General features: G+C 39.4%; 2 protein-coding genes across 3 annotated transcripts; both read right to left on the bottom strand.

Moving 5' to 3' along the window:
- Window positions 1–3,056: 3,056 nt before the first annotated feature.
- isg20 (interferon stimulated exonuclease gene) lies at window positions 3,057–8,191 on the bottom strand. 2 transcript variants are annotated; one of them, XM_044192693.1, is made up of 4 exons: window positions 8,042–8,191; window positions 6,244–6,925; window positions 5,505–5,705; window positions 3,057–4,231 (listed from the first exon to the last, which is right to left on the bottom strand). In XM_044192693.1, exons 2-4 carry the CDS (start codon window positions 6,802–6,804, stop codon window positions 4,031–4,033), a joined length of 963 nt encoding a protein of 320 aa, XP_044048628.1. In that variant the 5' UTR covers window positions 6,805–6,925; window positions 8,042–8,191; the 3' UTR covers window positions 3,057–4,030. The 2 variants fall into 2 exon arrangements, with proteins under 2 accessions (XP_044048628.1, XP_044048629.1); XM_044192694.1 differs by lacking the exon at window positions 8,042–8,191 and adding an exon at window positions 7,040–7,081.
- Window positions 8,192–9,179: 988 nt separating this feature from the next.
- On the bottom strand, window positions 9,180–19,280 carry pdia3 (protein disulfide isomerase family A, member 3). The gene is made up of 13 exons (XM_044192664.1): window positions 18,925–19,280; window positions 18,030–18,108; window positions 17,805–17,922; window positions 17,503–17,610; window positions 17,162–17,291; window positions 16,867–16,983; window positions 15,397–15,522; window positions 14,474–14,656; window positions 13,644–13,752; window positions 12,799–12,927; window positions 10,854–10,933; window positions 9,933–9,990; window positions 9,180–9,836 (listed from the first exon to the last, which is right to left on the bottom strand). Exons 1-13 carry the CDS (start codon window positions 19,056–19,058, stop codon window positions 9,717–9,719), a joined length of 1,491 nt encoding a protein of 496 aa, XP_044048599.1. The 5' UTR covers window positions 19,059–19,280; the 3' UTR covers window positions 9,180–9,716.
- Between the last annotated feature and the right edge of the window lie 30 nt (window positions 19,281–19,310).

Genomic DNA, 19,310 nt, shown 5'->3' with positions numbered 1-19,310 from the left:
TTTTGGATGATGTAATGTTGAGCACACACATTAGGTAAGACGTGGTTTTAGGGGTTGTGGAGGGATTTGATTGCATTCCAAGGAGACTTGGATGGAGTGAAAAGTGACCATTGTGACTGCTGATTCCCAGTTTGATTTCAGTAATGTGATCACTTGGGTGAGAAGAGAGCCTGTATTCGAATGGTCTATTTCACATGTTTAAAGGCATGATGTTGAATGGAAGTTCAGTCTGGTTCTAATGTTTGTGACATTTCTAACGGGAGCAGCAGCAATATTATCTCAATGGCAACGGATACACCCTTCTGTCAATAGGACTGACTTTCTTTAATTTGTTGATTTCTTTACTCTGCAAACAAACGGCTGGGGTTTAAAATATAGTCTCTGTCTCTATATGGGACTAAAATCAATATTCATCACTTAGACAATCCCAGATCCTGATTAGCAGCTAAATCTAATCCCCCAAATATCTGTCTAGGTTTTTGAGATACTGTGGTGATAGAACAACAGGCAAAAACGTACCCTTGTAACAACAAATGTTATACAATATATACATCTAACAAACTATGCATAAACTCTGTCTGTAGCTGCCATCAGGTTTCATGCAGAGTCCATATGCTCTCATTTTTGCAACATGAACAGGCTTAAATTCATTCAGCAACTGGTCAATTAATCAATTAGTCGATCGTCAGAAAACTAATCAGCAACTATTTGATAATCAATTAATTGTTCCAGGCTTTCAAGCAAAACATTTGAGGATTTGCTGCTTTTCTCTGTTTTATATTGTTGTAAATTGAATATCTCAAAGAAAATAATCGTTAGTTGCAATCCTACCCTGCCACCCCACAACCACCGCCTTCTGCCACAAGATTTTGGATTTAGACTTACGTGCATTCATATCAGTAAACACGGACCCAAAACTATACACAAATCCCCGTGATCAGATTAGTTCTCACATACACATTATAGCTCAGCACACAGAACATAATGACACCGTGCACTTGCCAGTCACCTTGATAGTTGTGTTGCTGAGCATGTGCTATTGCGAGCATTAGGAGCTGAAAGCAAAGGTCTATATAATGTGATCAATTCTGTGAGCACTCAGTCTTTACGTCTAATCGCAACTGAGTGCGATTGAGTAAAAAATCTCTAGTTTAATCTCAAGTAATTAAGCAGCAGAGAGGTGTGAAAACAAATTAACAAAGAGCCACTGGACAGTAAATACAACAGGATACTGTAATCATAGTAATTGCTATGGTTTTGCTTAGGACTGTCCCTCAACAGGTTAAGAAAAGTCTACAACCTTTGATTTTAAGATTTCTTTTTCAAGAACAGTGGAAACATTAGCAGGGGCTTAACGGGTATGTATGTGTACGAGGAGAGGCCTCCATTTACTTCCTGTTGTTTCATCTGTAACTGACATCAGTGCCTATCCATTCACAGTTCAAATACACCTTTGTGCAATAATTTACCAAGTAACCCTCAAACACATCCTGCAATCATGGTGGTCAGGTGCCACTGATCATCATGAACATATTCTCGTCATTAGATTCATTAGATCCTATTTTAAAGTATTTCTAGAGTGGACAATTTTGTTTAAGTTGGCAAAGGAAAAACCTACACAAATGTCGGTCCTTTAAGTCTTGTCTAAGATGATGGTGTGTCTGTATATCTGAAAAATTGTCATTTGCTTGTGGGTTTGCATACTGTATTTTAAACACCTGGCTTCAGCTCAAAACTGTTAAACAAAATGTTTTTCAGTGTGCAAGAGAACCACAAAATGAATTTTAGTCCAAACATGTTGGGGCCCTCCATCAGCATAGCACCTTTTAGGCCCTTTCAGGCCCAAATAAATGCTGTAAATTCTTCTTTGCAACAAAGGTACCCAACTGGACCTGAACTGGGGACACCACAACCCCATTGCCAGCATCCCAAACTCCCAGGCCACCAGAACAGCCCCGGGTTTAGTAGTTAATTTAAAACAACCATCTAATTTCTGTAAACTTCACTTATATCCTTAATGTGAGGCCCTGTTGATGTTTGCCTCTTTACTTGCCTCTCCAGGCGGGTTTCTGTACATTCAACTGTCTGTGGACACATTGCTGCAGCCGGTTGTTCTTTTGTGTGGTTGATGTTTGGAAATCAGCCACTTTCCTCTCTCTGACCCTGGTAGTGCTAACGTCACCAACACACGTTTTCCTCCAGATGCAGCGATGAAGGAGCAGGCAGCCGACTAGTAATCTTTTAAATCAGGCCTGATCTGCTCAATAAAGCGATTTGGGGAATAAAATTAGATGGAATTGGTCAACAATGCTACTCTCTGTTCTCTCCCCTATAGCCTGAGCTGTGGGGCCAAGTTCAGGCTTTAAGAGTGTGTGTGTGTGTGCGCACGCTCATGGGTTTGAGTGAGTTTGAGTGAGAAAGAAGCTGAGGCACAAGGACAAAGCCATTTAGAGAGCCATGGAGCATAAAATGTACAGCTCCACCTGCCGCTCACTGTTTTTGATGTTTAGTTAATGTAAGTGAAATTATATACTACAATGCATCATAATCTACTGTCATGCTGACATGTAAACTAATGGAAAACAACCACATAAAGCTGTGCAGCATTTCAGCTCAATGTCTCACATGGATCTAAGTTTTTCAGTCACTGGGATTTAATTGGGAATGCTGGGAGAGAACAAAAACCATAACCGTTAAAAGTGAACATGGTGCTGTTGTTTGACTACATATCTTCCCACTGTAGTGTTGTGTTAAACATTCTCTGCTTTTTGGGGTCAGCCCACCTTTACCGCAGTGGATTTTGTAACTTGATCCAGTGTTTGTGACAGACTCTGACTAGCTGGTCTGGATGATCCTGAAAACGTTTCCCAACACTAACAGAGCCGTGGTTTCATCCGTTAATGCTACTGCTGCTAACAATGCTGCTGTTAATGCTGATCTGGCACTGGATCAAGTAGGACGACCATGAAACCGTAGCTGGAGCTTTTCCTCTGCAAATAGCACGACACATAACGTAATTATCCAAGACTTTTAAAGTGACATAAAAGAGGCACAACTATAAAGACAAACATTTTTAATATGTCTCATTGTGTTTTCATGGTGTTGTCACATTCACTCAAAGTGAAAGTGTTTCATTTTAACATGATGCCATTTCATTGGGACATTAAAGAGCAGCTTACAATGAGAAGTAATGAGATACCACAACACGATTGTTCCAATATAAAACACTTAAGGCCACATATACATGGAGGTAACTGCAACAGTTTAAACATGAAACTGCGACAGTTTAAACTTGTTGCCCCAGGTTTAGTTCTTAAAAATGTGTTTCTCTTTTGCCTTATAGAGAGTGAAAAACATTTTAAAAGCTGCCACTTTTGAGCATGCTCAAAGCAGCCACTTGAGTATTTTTCATGTTCTCATGTGAACAGACATTTGAAAAAACTAACATCTGAAAAATACAGTTGTGTTTTCCACAATAGCTGTGTCTGTGGCCTAACATAAGTCTCATGTCCTATTAAAAGTTAAACCTTTACCTTTCAAGTAAGATCAGATACTGTTAAGAGAACTCCAAACTCTGCATATCATAAGTTAATAACCCCAAACTTTTAAGAACACCAACACTTATCACACTATAAACATAATCAAGTCTGTGACAACCAACTTGACAACTAACAACTGCTGGCAAATATCTGGTATCACAGCAACAAATATGCTGTTAGGAACTCCAAACATGTTTAACATGTTTAAAAGTAATAAATTAGTGTTTCCATTCAATAGTTATTTTCCCCAAAGTGATACAGTACATCTTCTTATATGAGACAATGCAGATAATCTTGTCACATTACCCCCCAAACTGACCCATTTTGGATTTACTTCTCTAATTACTTTTCACCCATACTTGCTATACTGTCAAGATGTTTTTCATTCACATTATTTAGTTATCTGAACCTGCTCCGACTGTGTACTGTACATCACCATGTAATAGGGATCTGTTGAGGTATTTCCCACACATGTAATGAACACTCTCCTCTCATTGGCTGTCAGCTATGACATCATCTGGCCAGTACTCGTCCTGCATGTAGTGGTTTGAGGAGGCGAAGCTTGGCTCGTGTGGGGCGTCGTCCCCCCTCAGCTTGTTCTGCAGCTCCTGCTCCCACTCGCCCTCCACCAGCTTGTAGAGGTCGAGAGCGGCCTGAGCGTCCTCCAGCGAACAGTGACCCCTCCTCCCCACCTGGGCAGGGAAACACAGACACGGCAGCATGGTTAACAACAAATCAAACTGCACTCTTACTGGGAGCAGACTATAAAAATACCAACTACAATGTAGTCACATGTACATATAATCATTATAATCAAATTGTGTACCAACTACAGCACGACCAATACTGGATTTTTGAGGCCGATACCAATATTGCAACATGAAAGTTAAATTGATAGTATAAATAACATGCTCTGCCAGATGTGTGGAAGTGTGCTGAATCATCAAAAGCAAAAGGCAAAAATCACAAGCAGGACAGAACTCCAATTGTAACAGGCGGCAAACTGCCAATATTTGTTTTTTAATACAAATTTTTTTTGATAGGAATTTCTAATGTGGTTATTTAAGAACTGTGACCAAGATATGTACTGAGCAGCGCATCACAGTTGAAAAATAAACTTGTCAGTGCTTTCTGATGGACAAACATCACGGTGACACTTTCTTAATTACATCACATATGCCTTTTGTTTTTATGTACTGAAATGACTTGTTACTTATCAGCCGATATGCGTTGATACAAATATATCTGATTGGATAATATCGCTCTATGATTCTGGCCATGACAATGTGTCAGTTGGGTTTCAGCATCCACTTTACCTTAAACTTACTCTTCATTTTCAGATATTAAATTTCCCCCCTAAATGCTTCTCCTTTACCCAGGAGGAGCGTACACTTGTTGCCTTCAACAAAAGCAGACATAATGGCTTATGGCTCACTGAGCAACTGGTTCATGAGTCCATGACTTGTCACGGAAGCTTTCTGTGGTCTGCTGAGGCTGTTGTCAGTGGAAAATATTTGACTGAACAGAGTCCCTTCTGTTTGATTCTGAGGGACACCAAATCCTTACATCTCTGTTACATATTTCTGTTATAAAGCTCTTTGATGTACTGCACAGCCTGTTTTTGATCCATTACTGGTAAGAATAAGATAAATACACCAGCAAAACAAAATAATTGCATGAGAGCATGTGAGAACCAATACAAATCTCTCTTTACAAGTGTTTTAGTTAGAAACATTTTCTTTACAACTTGGATCATACGCTCTAACAGTTCAAGTAGGCAAGAAATCTTAATGCACATGATTGAGGTACCTTTTAGTAGTTTCAATGAAAACCTTATCATTAAGTAAATAATATGCGAGATAATATGGGGATATGCAAATTTAACTGGATAAAAAATAGTTTTCCATTTCTTGTAGAAATAAAATCACATATTTACAGTGCATGAAGTCTCTCATGAAGTCTCACCTGTATCCTCCTGTTCAGCAGCTTATTGGCCAAGATTTTGAGGGAGGGACAGCGTTCGCGGGGGAAACCAGCCAACCGGCTGAGGAGACGTGTCGTACAGGTGTCCCTGACCATGTGACCTGGATGGAGCATGTCCAACGCCTCAAAGTCGTTGTAGATGGCGTGGCCAACGACCACTTTGCCCTCAAGTATACTGAAGATCTACAGGAGAGAAGCAATGCAAGTGCAGAAGAGGACAAATGTAAATTTACCTGGCGTTACTGATCATGAATAATTTGGCGTGTCAGTTGGGCTGAGGGCGTATTTGGTTTAAACAGGACAGTTTTGACGCTGACGGACTTGACAGTTCAATCCACTTTGACATGTATATAATGGAGCCTTATGTATGATTTAAATTTTATAGACAGCACAGAAGGTATCTTAAACACAGCCAATATTTCCCAGACTCCTCCTCAGGAGGAGCTGGATTTGTACTTTCCTGTGCTACCCATTTAACCTGCACTACAGCTTCAGTTTTTCTAGACAATACCTCACTGTTCAGTCATTTTATGTTTGTATTGTGATATCTAAGTCAATAAACTACCTAACTACGCCTTCACCCAACGTCAGACATTATCTATTTATATTCACTGGCTATGCAGACTTATTCATTGTACACTTCGTAAAAACAAAAATATTTAGAGAGGAGATAAGAGAATCAGTCAGTAGATTTCAGATCCAAAAGCAAAGCGGGCCTCACCTCCTCCCTAGCCTGAGTGAAGGGGGTGGCATTGTGCAGGTGATGCCTCCTGATACCACTCCAGCGAGTCCTGTAGTCTGTGACGGGCTGACACGGTCGGACATATTTATCATACAATATGTTGCCATGATAGTCCAGGATGCTGCAGCGTGCCAGCTCACTGCAGCGCCCGCCAGGCCCCGTCCCCACCATCTCACAGTCCAACGCCACCACTGTGGTCGGGCACGAGCTGAGGCATGGTGAACTCCGACCACTGGCCGGAGGACTGGCCTCCGAGGCGAAACCACTGTCCACCTCCCAGCTGTTGCTGAGGGCTGTGACTAAACTGTGGTGGTCAGAAGCTTTAGGCTCAGACACAGAGAGTCCAGGTTTAGATACATCAGTGCTCTTGTTTTCAGAGTTCAGAGTGCTTTGACTTTCCTGGTTTTTGTTGCTCGATTTAGCTTTTTTGACCACTTTATTTGAATCCAGTAGTTCGCTGTGGTTGTCCATTCTTTTCCTCTTCATGTTGCCGATTATTATCTTCTGCTGGTGTTTCTTCCTGGCTCTTGCGTTATCCATGGGGCGATTTGCACTATTTGCACAAATACTGGTAGTTGCTGAGAAGCCCCCACAAGGTGGCTTTATTCCTTTTTGATGGCTGTGCCATCATCAACCAATGAAACCTGCCTTGCAGTCATTTCTGAGGAAATAACACAAAACGAAAACATCCATTAGGAAAGAAAGGTGATCCCTACTATTCAAGAATGACTATTTTTAAAATCTTAAAGCTCTGAAAAAAAGGTTAGCATTGTACCTTTGTTACTGGGGCTGTTGCATAACCCTGGTTCTTATCTCACTGTGTGTACATGCAGTGTGAGGGCAACATACAAAAAAAGTACATTGCTAATGAGACCACATTTGGCCAATAAAACAAACTGACATTAGATACAATCTAAAGGAGCGTTTTTATAACTCCTTTATTTTACAACCCACATAACATTTCGCAGACGTGGTCATGCAGAAATATCACTGACTTGAAGGGGCAGGTGATTGACAGCAACACATAACACGCAAATCCTGTAGCAACAAACAGACTATATTGTCTGCTTGATGAATTAAAAAAATCTAATTAGCCAATTAATCGTTATATATGAAAGTAAGAAATATCAGAGGGGCACTATTCCGAGATATTCCACGCAAACACATGCCATTCTGTCTTACAGTGACACCAAACTCCATTCAAAATTCCGGCAGTTTAATATTAGTTTCCTTGTTGGTAAATATACTGTAACGTTACTTAGACTACGCTCGTAAATCCTGCATGTGAAAATGTATTTAATAATTTCTAGACGTAAGTTAGTATATGTGCGATCTACCAAATTCTCGTTCACAGCGAACGTGGGTGCCTGCCTCGTCGAGCAGGGAATAATGGGCAGCGTGTGACCAAACTATCACTAGAAAAAGCTTACAATTATTTACAAATACGTGATTGGTGAGTTGTAATTAAGCCGAGCTGACCACTGGCCCTTAAGGGTTCAGAAAAAGTGGGGACTCATTTTGTAGTGTTTAACTGCTTTTCGTTAGCAAAGTCTGTAACTGTAACTGCCAGATATTTCAATGGAGTTTGGCGTTCCGTCCTGGAACATCAACTGACATTTAGCTAGCTAGCTGAAAAGAGCCACGTCAAACAAGACACTAAACAGCATTCCTCGAAGAAAACTATCCCGTGAGACTAAAGCGAAGATATAGACTTGTTCACAAAAAACACAAGAGAACAACATACCAATAAAAACAGAATTAATCATTTCTACGTTACCTTCTCCAGCAGAGCAGCACGTGTACAGTAAGAACACGCCTGGACAAGTCCACTCTGCTCGCCATCTGATTGGCTCTTTCTCTTCCTCGTTTATTTTTTGACAGAAAGCGTTCAACTGCCAAATACCTGCGGAGTCGCCGCCTACTGGTTGGATGCGCTATTGTCCAAAATAATTATGTTTCAGAAGTGCAACATTAGATCTTAACCAACTCAGATTGTGGCCACAGACACGAACAAGTGACACATTAACAATTTTTAAAATTATCGAACCAAAGCCGTTAAATGCCTGAGGTTTGGTGCGTTCACATACACGGGAATATAATTGTGGTGTTTGGTGTGTATACAGTCTTGTGTGCCACAGAATCTCAGCTGTACCTTTCACCAAAAACCCACAAACTTGTAACTTACTGGGTTATATACACAATGCCAATTTAAACAAGTTTCTTCTTGAAGTTTGACTAAGTGTAATGACAATCTTACATTCTGCTGTTTTTTAGCATGAGGTGTTGGGTCTAATTTCTAATCCGCAGTTTATTATGTTGTAGAACAAGCTCTTCCTGTACTTAAGTGACAATACATTTAATACTGTAGAAAATCTAGTATGTTGCATTGTTTTGTACTATTATGTTACGATGAGATTGTCTTTTTTTCTCTTGGACCCCAAATTGTTTGTATAATTATCTGCAGACCAAACTAAATAAATTTCAATCTAATTTATATGACAAGTGCTAATTTTTTTTTACTGATTTATCGATTGACCCAAAAATTAATCTTCAACAATTTTAAATAGCTGAATAAGTGTTTAATTTATTTATTAAGGAAAAAATTCATAAAATGTAAAGCTTCTAAAATGTGAGGATTTTCTACTTTTCTCTGTTTTACATCATTATAAGCTGAATATCTGTAGGTTTTGGACTGAAGGTTGAACAGAACAAATTATTTAGATTCTGGGAACTTGTGGACATTTTTTTTTTTTTTTAAACCATTCTGACATTATATAGACCAACTGATTAATTAAAAAAACAAATAAAATAATAATAAATAATAAAATTAAAAAATAATAGTTCAGCAACAGTTGATAAAAGGCAGCATGATAAAATATTTATAATATAATATTTAAATGAGATCATACAGTGCATTTTGGTTTTGTGGGCCATTTTATTTCACAATCCTTCCAAATGTACAAAAACAAAGACGTGTTACAAAAAGAAAAAAGAAAATAAAAGGAATTCACCATTACCATTATCCCCTGTGACGATGACAACAACAAAAACCAAAGCGACATGACTGGAGAAACCAGTGGTGGTCAAACCAAAGTGCATCAGCCTGAGGTGTGATAGACAGACCAGGGGAAATAAAAATCAGAATTTTCAAAAGTTGTCCCCTCTTCCCTAAAAATTTGTTTTTGTTTTTAAACATCGGGCAGGCCCTGGCCACCACCTCTCCACCTTCCACAGTTTCCCCAGAGCAGCTGAGGACCTAAACGGGAGCGCCGCGTCTTTTTGACTTGGCTTCAGAGCATTCGGTAGTTCACTAAGAGAGTTGAATATAATTTAGTTCTTTCTTTGCATGGATTTCCCCAATCCTCTTCCTCCTGTTGTGGGTGTGTATGTGTGTGTATGTGTGCGTGGGTGGGTGTGTGTGGGTGGGGTTGTTGAGTTCCTGTTAGGAGCTTTTATAGCTCTGACTTGTCGTCCTTCTTCTTCTTCTTCTTCTTGGACTCCTCCTGCATCACTAAGGGGTTGGTGGCCTCCTTCTTCAGGTAGGAGATGAAGTCGCTCACCTCGCGACCTCCCTGAAACATGAGCGGCGAGACGGGACAATTAGCAGAGTGGATACAAACTTCCACTGAATTCACTTTGTTATAACCATCACTCAAGCCGATACTTGCCTCGTATTTCTTTGGGCTCATCTTTTGTCCAGCGGGGGCAAAGTACAATGTGGGGAAACTGGAAAAGCAAAGGTTGAGTAGATAAGAATTAATATCATTAACATGTCACCTAATATCTGTAATCACACTGACCAAGATGCCAAAAATGACTTATCCAGAGTTCACACAGCCACAAAACATAATTAACTTTATAGCCCGACTGATACAGGATTTGAGGCCGATACCGTGTCAATATGTGTTATGTGTGAAAAAAAATCCAATAAACAATATATCGGCTGATTGTAATTTAAAAAACAAACAAACAAAACAATAACACATACCGATAATACGATTTTTTTTTTTAATTTTTTTTTTTTAAAGAATTGTGACCAAAGAAAAATACTGAGCTGGACGTTTTACAATTGGGAGAAAAAAAAATAATAATAAAAATCAACTCGTCAGTGCTCTCTGGTGGACAAAATATGTGATGAGTCACTGTTTCTAAATTACTTCTAACCTAATTTCTGTGCTGCAATTTCTTGTTACTTATTGGCCGACATATATGCAGATATTGAATCGATATATCTGCCTGGCTGTTTTATCAGTCCAGCTCTAATTAACTTCCACGTCTTTCAATGACTCTTGTTTGGTGAGATTAAAGAATTAAATAAAAAAGAAAATGAGAACATGATGAGGTGTTTTTTGGTAAGACTTGTTGGCCATTATTGGGAAGTATCTCCTTTCTTCCCTCCTCGTTATCCTGTCGAGTGAATGATCAGAGCAATTCTCCACCACACAGTTTCTAAGGGATGTGGTGAGCAGTGTTGATGAATTTGGGTGTTATATTTTCAAAATATTATGTTTCTATAATTCACAAACCTTCAAGGTTTTCCCAGGCTTAAGAGAAGCCTGAATATTACATTGAAGTGACTCATAACTCACCCGCTGACTTCATATGGAGATGGCACATCGTTGGCTGTGGCATCCATCTTGGCAATGACGACGTTGGGATCATCAGCAAGCTTTAAGAGCAGAGGAGAGAAACTGTTAACGGTTTGCAAGCTAGTTTACAAAATCTACTTCTAGAGAGTCTGTACGTTTTGTCTGGTCCGTCTTTGGGTTGGACCACACAAACCAACTTTTGACTTCGTGCCAGTAAAACAGTTGAAGCATAAAGCGGTTTGTATGGGTTATAGAACTATGTTTATATTCTTTTACATACAAAAGTACAGAACTGAAATTAGTGACAGACAACAGGTCCCTCCACTCTTCCACCTCAGTTTCTTTCTGTCAAGTTGTTGTTTAATCTGGAGTCTATTCCAGAAAGCAGGTTCAACAAACTCTGACTAACACTGAGATGGGAAACAAAAGTTTTCAGTTCCAGAAGTGAGTTCTATCAACAACTGAGTATGTTCACTCTTTAAGCTCATGCATGAGGACTATAAAAAAGCCGTCATCAATGGAGCTCTGACACAACAACTCACCATGGCAACAGGTAAATAAAAAGGCAGAGCCTCCATTTTAATCCAGTGGACGTAAAGATAATGCATGCAGACTGTGCACATTTATCATTAAAAAGAAAAAGAGCCCGAGAGCGGGGGAAAGTGTCAAGTTAACAAAGTTTTATTCAGTCTTCCATTAATTCATCATTTACCAGACTTACATTTCCTTAATGGATGATGAATTGGTGGATCTGACTGTATTAGGCCATAGCCTACATTACATGTGAAATATATTAGTTCAGCTTTAATGTGACAAAACACAGGGGCCAGCAACTGAAGGTGAAAAATGTAGTTGAAGATTTAAAAAACATTATAGGCTATAGATCAAAGACAGAGACACAACTGTAAGCTCACAATCTGATCCAGTAATCATGTCTTGGGTGGTTTGCACTTGAAAAGGCGTTTAGGTTCAAATACAGTAGATTTTAAAACTGTATACATCTATTTGGATCAACAGCATTCTGCTTTATTTCAGCTACGTCAACAAATTTCGTAAATTTAAACACAGTCACTGAAATGCTGTTAAAACACACACACACACACACACAAAACCCCCACCTCACTTTCAAACCACATCCTGCAGCTGCACCACTATACTGCTCACTCACAAACACAACAATCTCCAATATTACAGGAATTATGTTCCACCAGTGCAACCAATCACATCATGAGTGATAATTATTCATTGATCCTACGTGTCTAAAGCTTCATATCGTTTTTTATAATTTAAACTGAGATTAAACAATATGTGCAATAAACATTTTAGTGGAGCTGCTCTAACTGACAGCTGTCTTGTGTGCAGTCAGTGTTACAAAAACAGGAGGACATGCAGAGGTTTTATTCTGAGCTGACTTGATGCTGTGTAATATTTAAATGTGAGCGCTGTTCAAAGAAATGACAGCGCATAAAAGCAGTGACTTTAGACAGTCTTGAGAAACAAACTAATATCCAACAAGGATTTTGATTCTGACAGTAAACCTCCTTAGCGGAGGGATGTGCTTGGATAGCGCACTGATACGGACTAAATCAATGAGAAAATTAAAAACAGCGTGTCTGGCTCTGTAAGAGGGACGGGGCAGAGAGAAACTCAGCGAGTAGGCTAGAGTCACAGAGTCCGTTACTGCAGTAACTGACCCAGAGTTTAAGTTACCTCTCTTCCTGGAACGGAAAACCCAGAGTTTCCCTCATCTCGACGGGTAACAAACTCAGTTTTCACTAAATCTGTTTTCTGGAATAGACCCCAGGTCTCTTATACTAAGTTTGTGTAAACACTTTTCTACAAGCCTCTCTTTGGTTATGGTCTTTAAAATGCTGCTTTTATTCAGAGTATTATTTTAATCTGATAAACATTGCAATAGCAGTAGGTTTGGAGCCCGTTCCCTCACCTTCTCTCCCAGCTCGTTGAATTTGGGCTCCAGGTTCTTGCAGTGTCCGCACCACGGAGCGTAGAACTCGATCAGCACGTCTTTGCTGTCGTCATTGACGATGGAGTCGAAGTTCTCAGCCACCACAACCTGAATACAAACGACAGACGTCACCAGTTTGCTCATTATGGATTGATGAGTAGCTTTTTCTTAACTGAGTATTTTTTCAAGATGGTATTTTAAGTCAAGATCGCTGTGACTGTAGTGTTACATCTGTTGCAAACCACAGTTTTTGTAGGCCCTCAACAAGAACAGCATCTGATCCGGGCCAGTAATCAAAACTATATAAAAATGTGAAGGCAGCATTATGCTATTAAAATGTTAAATGCTTAAATTTATACATAGCCATTTATACATAGGAGAATTGATAGCTGCTACGCCAACCAATTGCTATATACACATTGCTTTCAACTGCCGGTTTTATTTTCACAACTCATTTGCTAGCCTATGATCACAGTACATAACCCGCATTATTAAACACACCGTAACTGTTCTGATTCAGGCTTTATCTTTTGTGACTACTTGTTTACTCTGGCTAGTCCTTGTTAGGGTGTTACACATATTAAGTAGAAATTAAGAATCTTCCTGGATGTTTCATGTCCTCTTTTAAATATCTTCTTAAAACTCACTTTTATCTTATTGCTGTTTCTTAACTGATGGTATTAGTTGTTAAATTATTTTCTTGTTTTATAGATCTTATGCTTTTGGATCTTATTATTGACTTTTATTATTGTAAAGCACTTTTTAATGTTTTTGAAAGGTGCTATATAAGATAATAAATATTATTATCATCATCACCACCGCACCTTGACAGGTCCGTCGTTGTTTTCTGGGATGGGTTCTGATTTGAGGTAGCGCTTCAACTTGCCGTCAAAGTAGTCCTGCAGGAAACGCTCCAGAGCTTTTCCATCACGACTGTTAGGAGAACAAATATAGGACTTGTTTAAGTAATCTGTAGGGAAACAGAGTGTTTGGGGAAACACATGCAGAATCAATTTATCATTATTATTATTATTATTATTATTATTATTATATTAAGTTTTCACTTGGATTGGAAGCCATTAATAAGACTCTAATGTACAATTTCTAATCACTCAGCTCCTACAGGCAAATTAAATTGAGTAACTTGTACTGTATTTCTGTTCATTTAGCAGTATTCATCTCTTCTACAGATCTGTCTGGTACCATGTGACTATTGTAAAAACCTATAAAAACTCACATCACCAGAAAATGTGATTTAGCTTTCCTGCTTCAGTTGCTGATGACTTCACCAAACCCCAAAATATTGCCACTGTGGCCCACATTATGGCACACTGAAAGATTTACCTGGATGGAGGGTTGACTGTCGTAATAAACGTGATTATAACAAACTCAAAATGTCAGCACTGAATATTATGAAGCCACATCCCAAAAACATTAGACAAGCACGAAGTGATAATTCACTGAATTACAAAGTAGCACTTCCTTAGTATTATTAAACCTCATTATTTCAACATTCTTTTAAAGTCAACTAGCTATCCAAAGGTAGAGTGTGTGTATAATTAAATGATTACCAATGTGTATGCTATGTGGGGTCAATTCTGATGATGAAAAATAAAATAAATAAATAAATAAAATAGCATTTGACTCGACTTACGAGAACTCCTCAGTCATGGCGTATTTGTCTCCCTTGGCAGTACGGAGGGTCACCACAGGCAGTTCTCCTGAGCTGCCATCCAGGCCGAACTCAGACACATCATGGCTGAATATGTTCTTGTTGGCCACGGCAAAGTTCAGCTTCTTGCCCTGATCCAGGAAGCCCTTAGCCACCTTCATCACCCTGTAAAATGTTAGTTTGGTCTGTGGTTAAAAGCCATGCTTTGAAAATGACAATGAAAGTGGCATCTCAAATCAAAGGCTGTATTTAGGGAGTGAAAAGTTTAGGTAAATCCAACTATGGACAAACACAAGACAAAATTGAGTTCAGCTAAGCATTTGCAGCAAAAAATAAATAAATAAATAAATAAAAAAAGCTTTCATCTCCATATTGTTTCTTAAATTGTGGTTAACTGCCACAGAGGAGACACCGTGTACTTGTGCTTAAAAAAAGAAAAAGAAAAAAGTCACAACAAGCATCTGAGATTTGAGCTCAAACTGAAAGTCAACAGCCACTGCACAGGACTGAGGAAAGAACAACCCCGGGGCGAGATTAGAGTAAAAAAAAAAAAAAAAGTATCGATACTTCAGATACATTTTCGATACCATGTGTTTAAAACGATACGACATCAGTTAATTTAGTATTGAAAGTATCGAAGCTATAAAAAACAAAAACAGATCTACGATCAGACTTAGAATCCAAAGCACAGATGAAACAACAGGGCAGAAAATCACCTAGTCCTTAAATATGTGTTCAGAGACCTTTTCTGTACCAACACTGTGCAGGTTAATAAAAAATAGTATCCTAATTTGTGTGCCTAGGACTTTTTCTATTTTTGCCGTGGTATCGAAAGAGGTATCAAGTATCGTTTTTTTATACTAGTATTGTATTGAAGTTTAAAATTCTGGTATTGTGACACCTACCTGTTCCTCCAGTAGTTGGAGCCCTTGGGGTTTTTGTCATAATCAACATCATAATAAGCCACCAGCAGGTCTTTCCCCCTCAGCTGGTCTTTGTTGTCATCTGTCATGTGGGGGCAGATTCCAAAGCTGAGTTGAAGAGAGAAAGTAAGAATAGATCCGTTAACAAAAGCTATACTCTTTTAGCCAGCTATGGACAACCACAGTGATACAGATGGTTTACAGCAGTGTAAGTGCAAACATTTGTTCTGATCACACCGTTCACATCTTTCAGAAAGTCTCCACAAAAGTTTAAATACGCTGAACATACTGATGTTCTGCAGTTAGTCTTAAGACAAGAGATGAGGCTGGAGCAAAGCAAAAGTAAATAGGGATAAAGAATACAGGAGTCTCATCCGCAAGCTTTGTCACATGACTGTTGGTGAGTGGGAACGCTGGTAAACCACATGTAGATGAGACATGTGTACAACTACTGTAATCTTTTATTTTAGTCAAATACGTGTGATGCCTGCCTTTAAATTAACTAAATGTAAAGTCACTTATCACACAAACCTGGCAAAATATACAGAAAAAACTGCAAAGTGGATTCACTCCTAAAAATAATAAATTAATAAATACAATATAAATCTAAAGTGGCCCTTAAAGCACAGCAAACAAAAACAGCATGCTAGTGGTTTAATACCTTTGTGTTTTTAAAGCTTACTACTGAACACTATCAAAAAAAACAAAAAACAAAAACAAACAAACAAAAAAAACATTTAACAACCTGGCCACATCAACTCAGATGGCATAAGCCAACTAAAATGAGCAGGCATTTCTGGGAAAGGTTAACAGGCAAGCCAGTTGGACACAAGTACCCATGTATCTCCAATCATTAATTTTTCATTATACTGAGTTGAAGAGAATGATCCTCTTTCAACTGTAATGCCTTCAACAAACACAAAGGCATCGCTCTGATTCTCTACAGTTTTATTAGCACAGTTTCAGTCCATGCCTCAGATAATGGTCCAGCCACGATGAGCGACAAAGACTTATTTTTCTAATCAAACAGAATCACTCAGTTATCTTATTAACCTCCAAAATGTCACGACACCAGATTATAAAGTCCAGTATTTGTTCATGACAAGTACCAAACACTGTTCGTTACAGCCTACAGTAAATGTATGCATTTCCCTGATTTATTTAGCCATACTCCCGGAGCTGAGAGAGAGCTGGCTGTTTGCAGAGTGGACACCTCACCTACTGCACAAGGTCCTGTTGGCACTGGGTCATGTATGTAAATATGTGCTGTTACTATGCAAGACAACTACGTTTTACGACTGCCAACAAGAACAACTACTGTAAATGTATTGTGCTTTGCAAATAAAAAGAAATCATCATCTCTGCTGCCTAACTGGAGCATAAGTATAAGGATGTTAGATGATGGGGCATGGACTGAGATAACCGTCCTCACTCAAGAAAATCAACACTCACATGTTGTCCTGGATGAACCTCTTGATTTTGCTGCTGGTGTATTTGTCCTCGCTGAATTTGACGGAGCTGTCTTCGAACTTGTTGTTGAGCCGTGGTGGGCGGAACAGGATGACTCCCCTTAAAGCAAAAGCAAAAAAAAAAAAAAAAAAAAGGACATGTCACTGTAGTCTTGCTGCACTAACAGCTGATATCAAATGTGTAAGGAAGCAAGTTATTTTGACTCTTTTGCAAATATCTGCTCCCATGGACTCATGTCAAAGCCAGAATGACCAGTAGGCCAGAAAGAGCTACTTACTCTCCGTCAATGTTGAGGCTCTGGAGGAGAGCCTCAGAGTTGGTGTGGGCGAAGCGGTAGTTGTCCCTCAAGGCGCTGGCTGCCTTCATGAACTCCGTCTGTGCTGTGCTCTGGCCATCAGCAAAAAACCCTGGGAAGGAAAAATTAATCATGTTCAGATCAAGATGCAATAGCCATCGTCCCATTGCAAACTTCACCAATGTTGTCAGCAAAATACTACATTGCAATGATATCCGAACAATGGTTGATTATGTGGGACAGTGACTTGTCACTGCAGTCAAAATTTTCCCAAACTGGGCTCAAGTTAATATCCCATGCTTATTCATATTACTGTAACTCACCAACAACACTTGCGTCTTGGTCTGAAATGAACTTCTGCAAGTCTGCATCAGCCTTGAGCTCCACAGAAGCTGGGCCAGCTTGCTTCTTAAGGAAACTGACGATCCCATCTACAGAGAGCGAGAGGATAGCAGAAGAACAACACAGAGAGAAGAAAAGATGGAGAGAGGCAGAAAACATAAAGATGACCATGAGGTGACAGAAATAAGCAGATATAAAAAAAAATGGAGTATTTGTGCAAGGTTGAGAACCTTTAAGACATTTGAGACAGGTGTACACGTAAAATCACATCATAGGCAAATACCTGCAGTTCTGGGACCATCATAAGGACCAGATTCCTCTCCATCTCTGAAGATCTTCAGGGTCGGGTAGCCACTGACACCATATTTGCTGCATGTGTTGCTGTTGGCTGTGCAGTCAACCTAAGGGAAAAGAAAATGATTCACTTTCTGAAGAGGCACTGAGAGTACTACAGTGCAGAAAGCCACACTAAAGTGCACAAAGTTAAGTGAACTGCATTATGCAATACCTTGACCAGAGAGACAATCCCTTTCAGACGTGTGGCGGCTGCCTCGTACTCAGGTGCTAGCCGTTTACAATGGCCACACCTAAAGGACAGAGGATATGGATCAGTTAAACAAATTACACTTAAGCTGTATTCAGGTCTCAGGTTGGCGAAGATCCTGAGGGAGGGCTAGTGTGGAATTTGATACATCTGATGATAAACTGGAACCAGTTCATTTTTGCTTAGATAGTTACGTTTCCGCTCTAGATAAAACTAAAAGTCCTATAAACTGTTTAACTTCAACATTTTAACAAATACTCTCTTGATTAACTTCAAATCTATTCAAGTTTGGCACAGTGGTTCCACGTCACAGTTCCTCTGGACCAATCAGAGGTGGACACCAAAACTTCCCTGGCCAATCAGAATGTTACAACAGCGAAACGACACACCCCTAACTTCCTTATAGCCTCATTCGCACGTAGTTTCCATTGAAAAGGATTCAAAGCAGTTATAAATACAATACAATAAATAATTGTCTATAATGTTTCATGTACTGTCAAACTGTGGCTGTCTTTGAATCAATGGTCCATGTAAATGTAAATAAAATAACAAAAAACCCCAATACAGCTAGTTGGTTTACACCTTTCCGCTTCTAGCTAACATGCTAACGTTTGGTCACTTGCCAATAAACCAAACACAATTTGACACTACCGACTCTGTTAATGTTAGACGCAAACAGAGATGCAGTTTGCAATTTATACAACAAATTATATACTTTAAAAAAAGATCCATTACAGTGTTATAAGTTGTGCAAGTGAACGTCAGTTAGCTGACCTGCTCACCTCGAAGCAAGTAAGCTAGCGTTGGCTTATTTAACGATTGCAAACAAGTATTCTACACAAAACGTTAAAAGACTCACCAAGGCGCAAAAAATTCCACAAGTGCGAGCCCATGGTCTCCAATCTTGCTTTCGAAATCATCATCCGTGTAATCAAGCACATCACTGGCCCGGGTGAACCCGGCAAGAGCGGCCAAAAAGATCAGTCTAAACATCGCACACCGCACTAGTTAAAAGTCGTCTTCACTTTTATGTTAAACAAAAAAAAAAGTTTGAATTGCAAATTGTGTCCGTGGCAGCCCCTCTTCAGCGCTTCGGCGACGTGAAACCCAAGGCTGCAAGCTCCTCGGACAGGGCCTGATGCAGACTAGTCGATAGAGAAAGAGAAAGGGACCGAGGCGGTGAAGATGTTCAGGCAGGCAGCGGGACCGCTCCTAACCACAGTGTGGCAGCCTCCTATTGGTCTA

The sequence above is a fragment of the Siniperca chuatsi genome, linkage group LG4, assembly GCF_020085105.1.
Source record: "Siniperca chuatsi isolate FFG_IHB_CAS linkage group LG4, ASM2008510v1, whole genome shotgun sequence".
Lineage (NCBI taxonomy): Eukaryota > Metazoa > Chordata > Actinopteri > Centrarchiformes > Sinipercidae > Siniperca > Siniperca chuatsi.
This window is presented reverse-complemented; position numbering and strand designations above follow the sequence as displayed.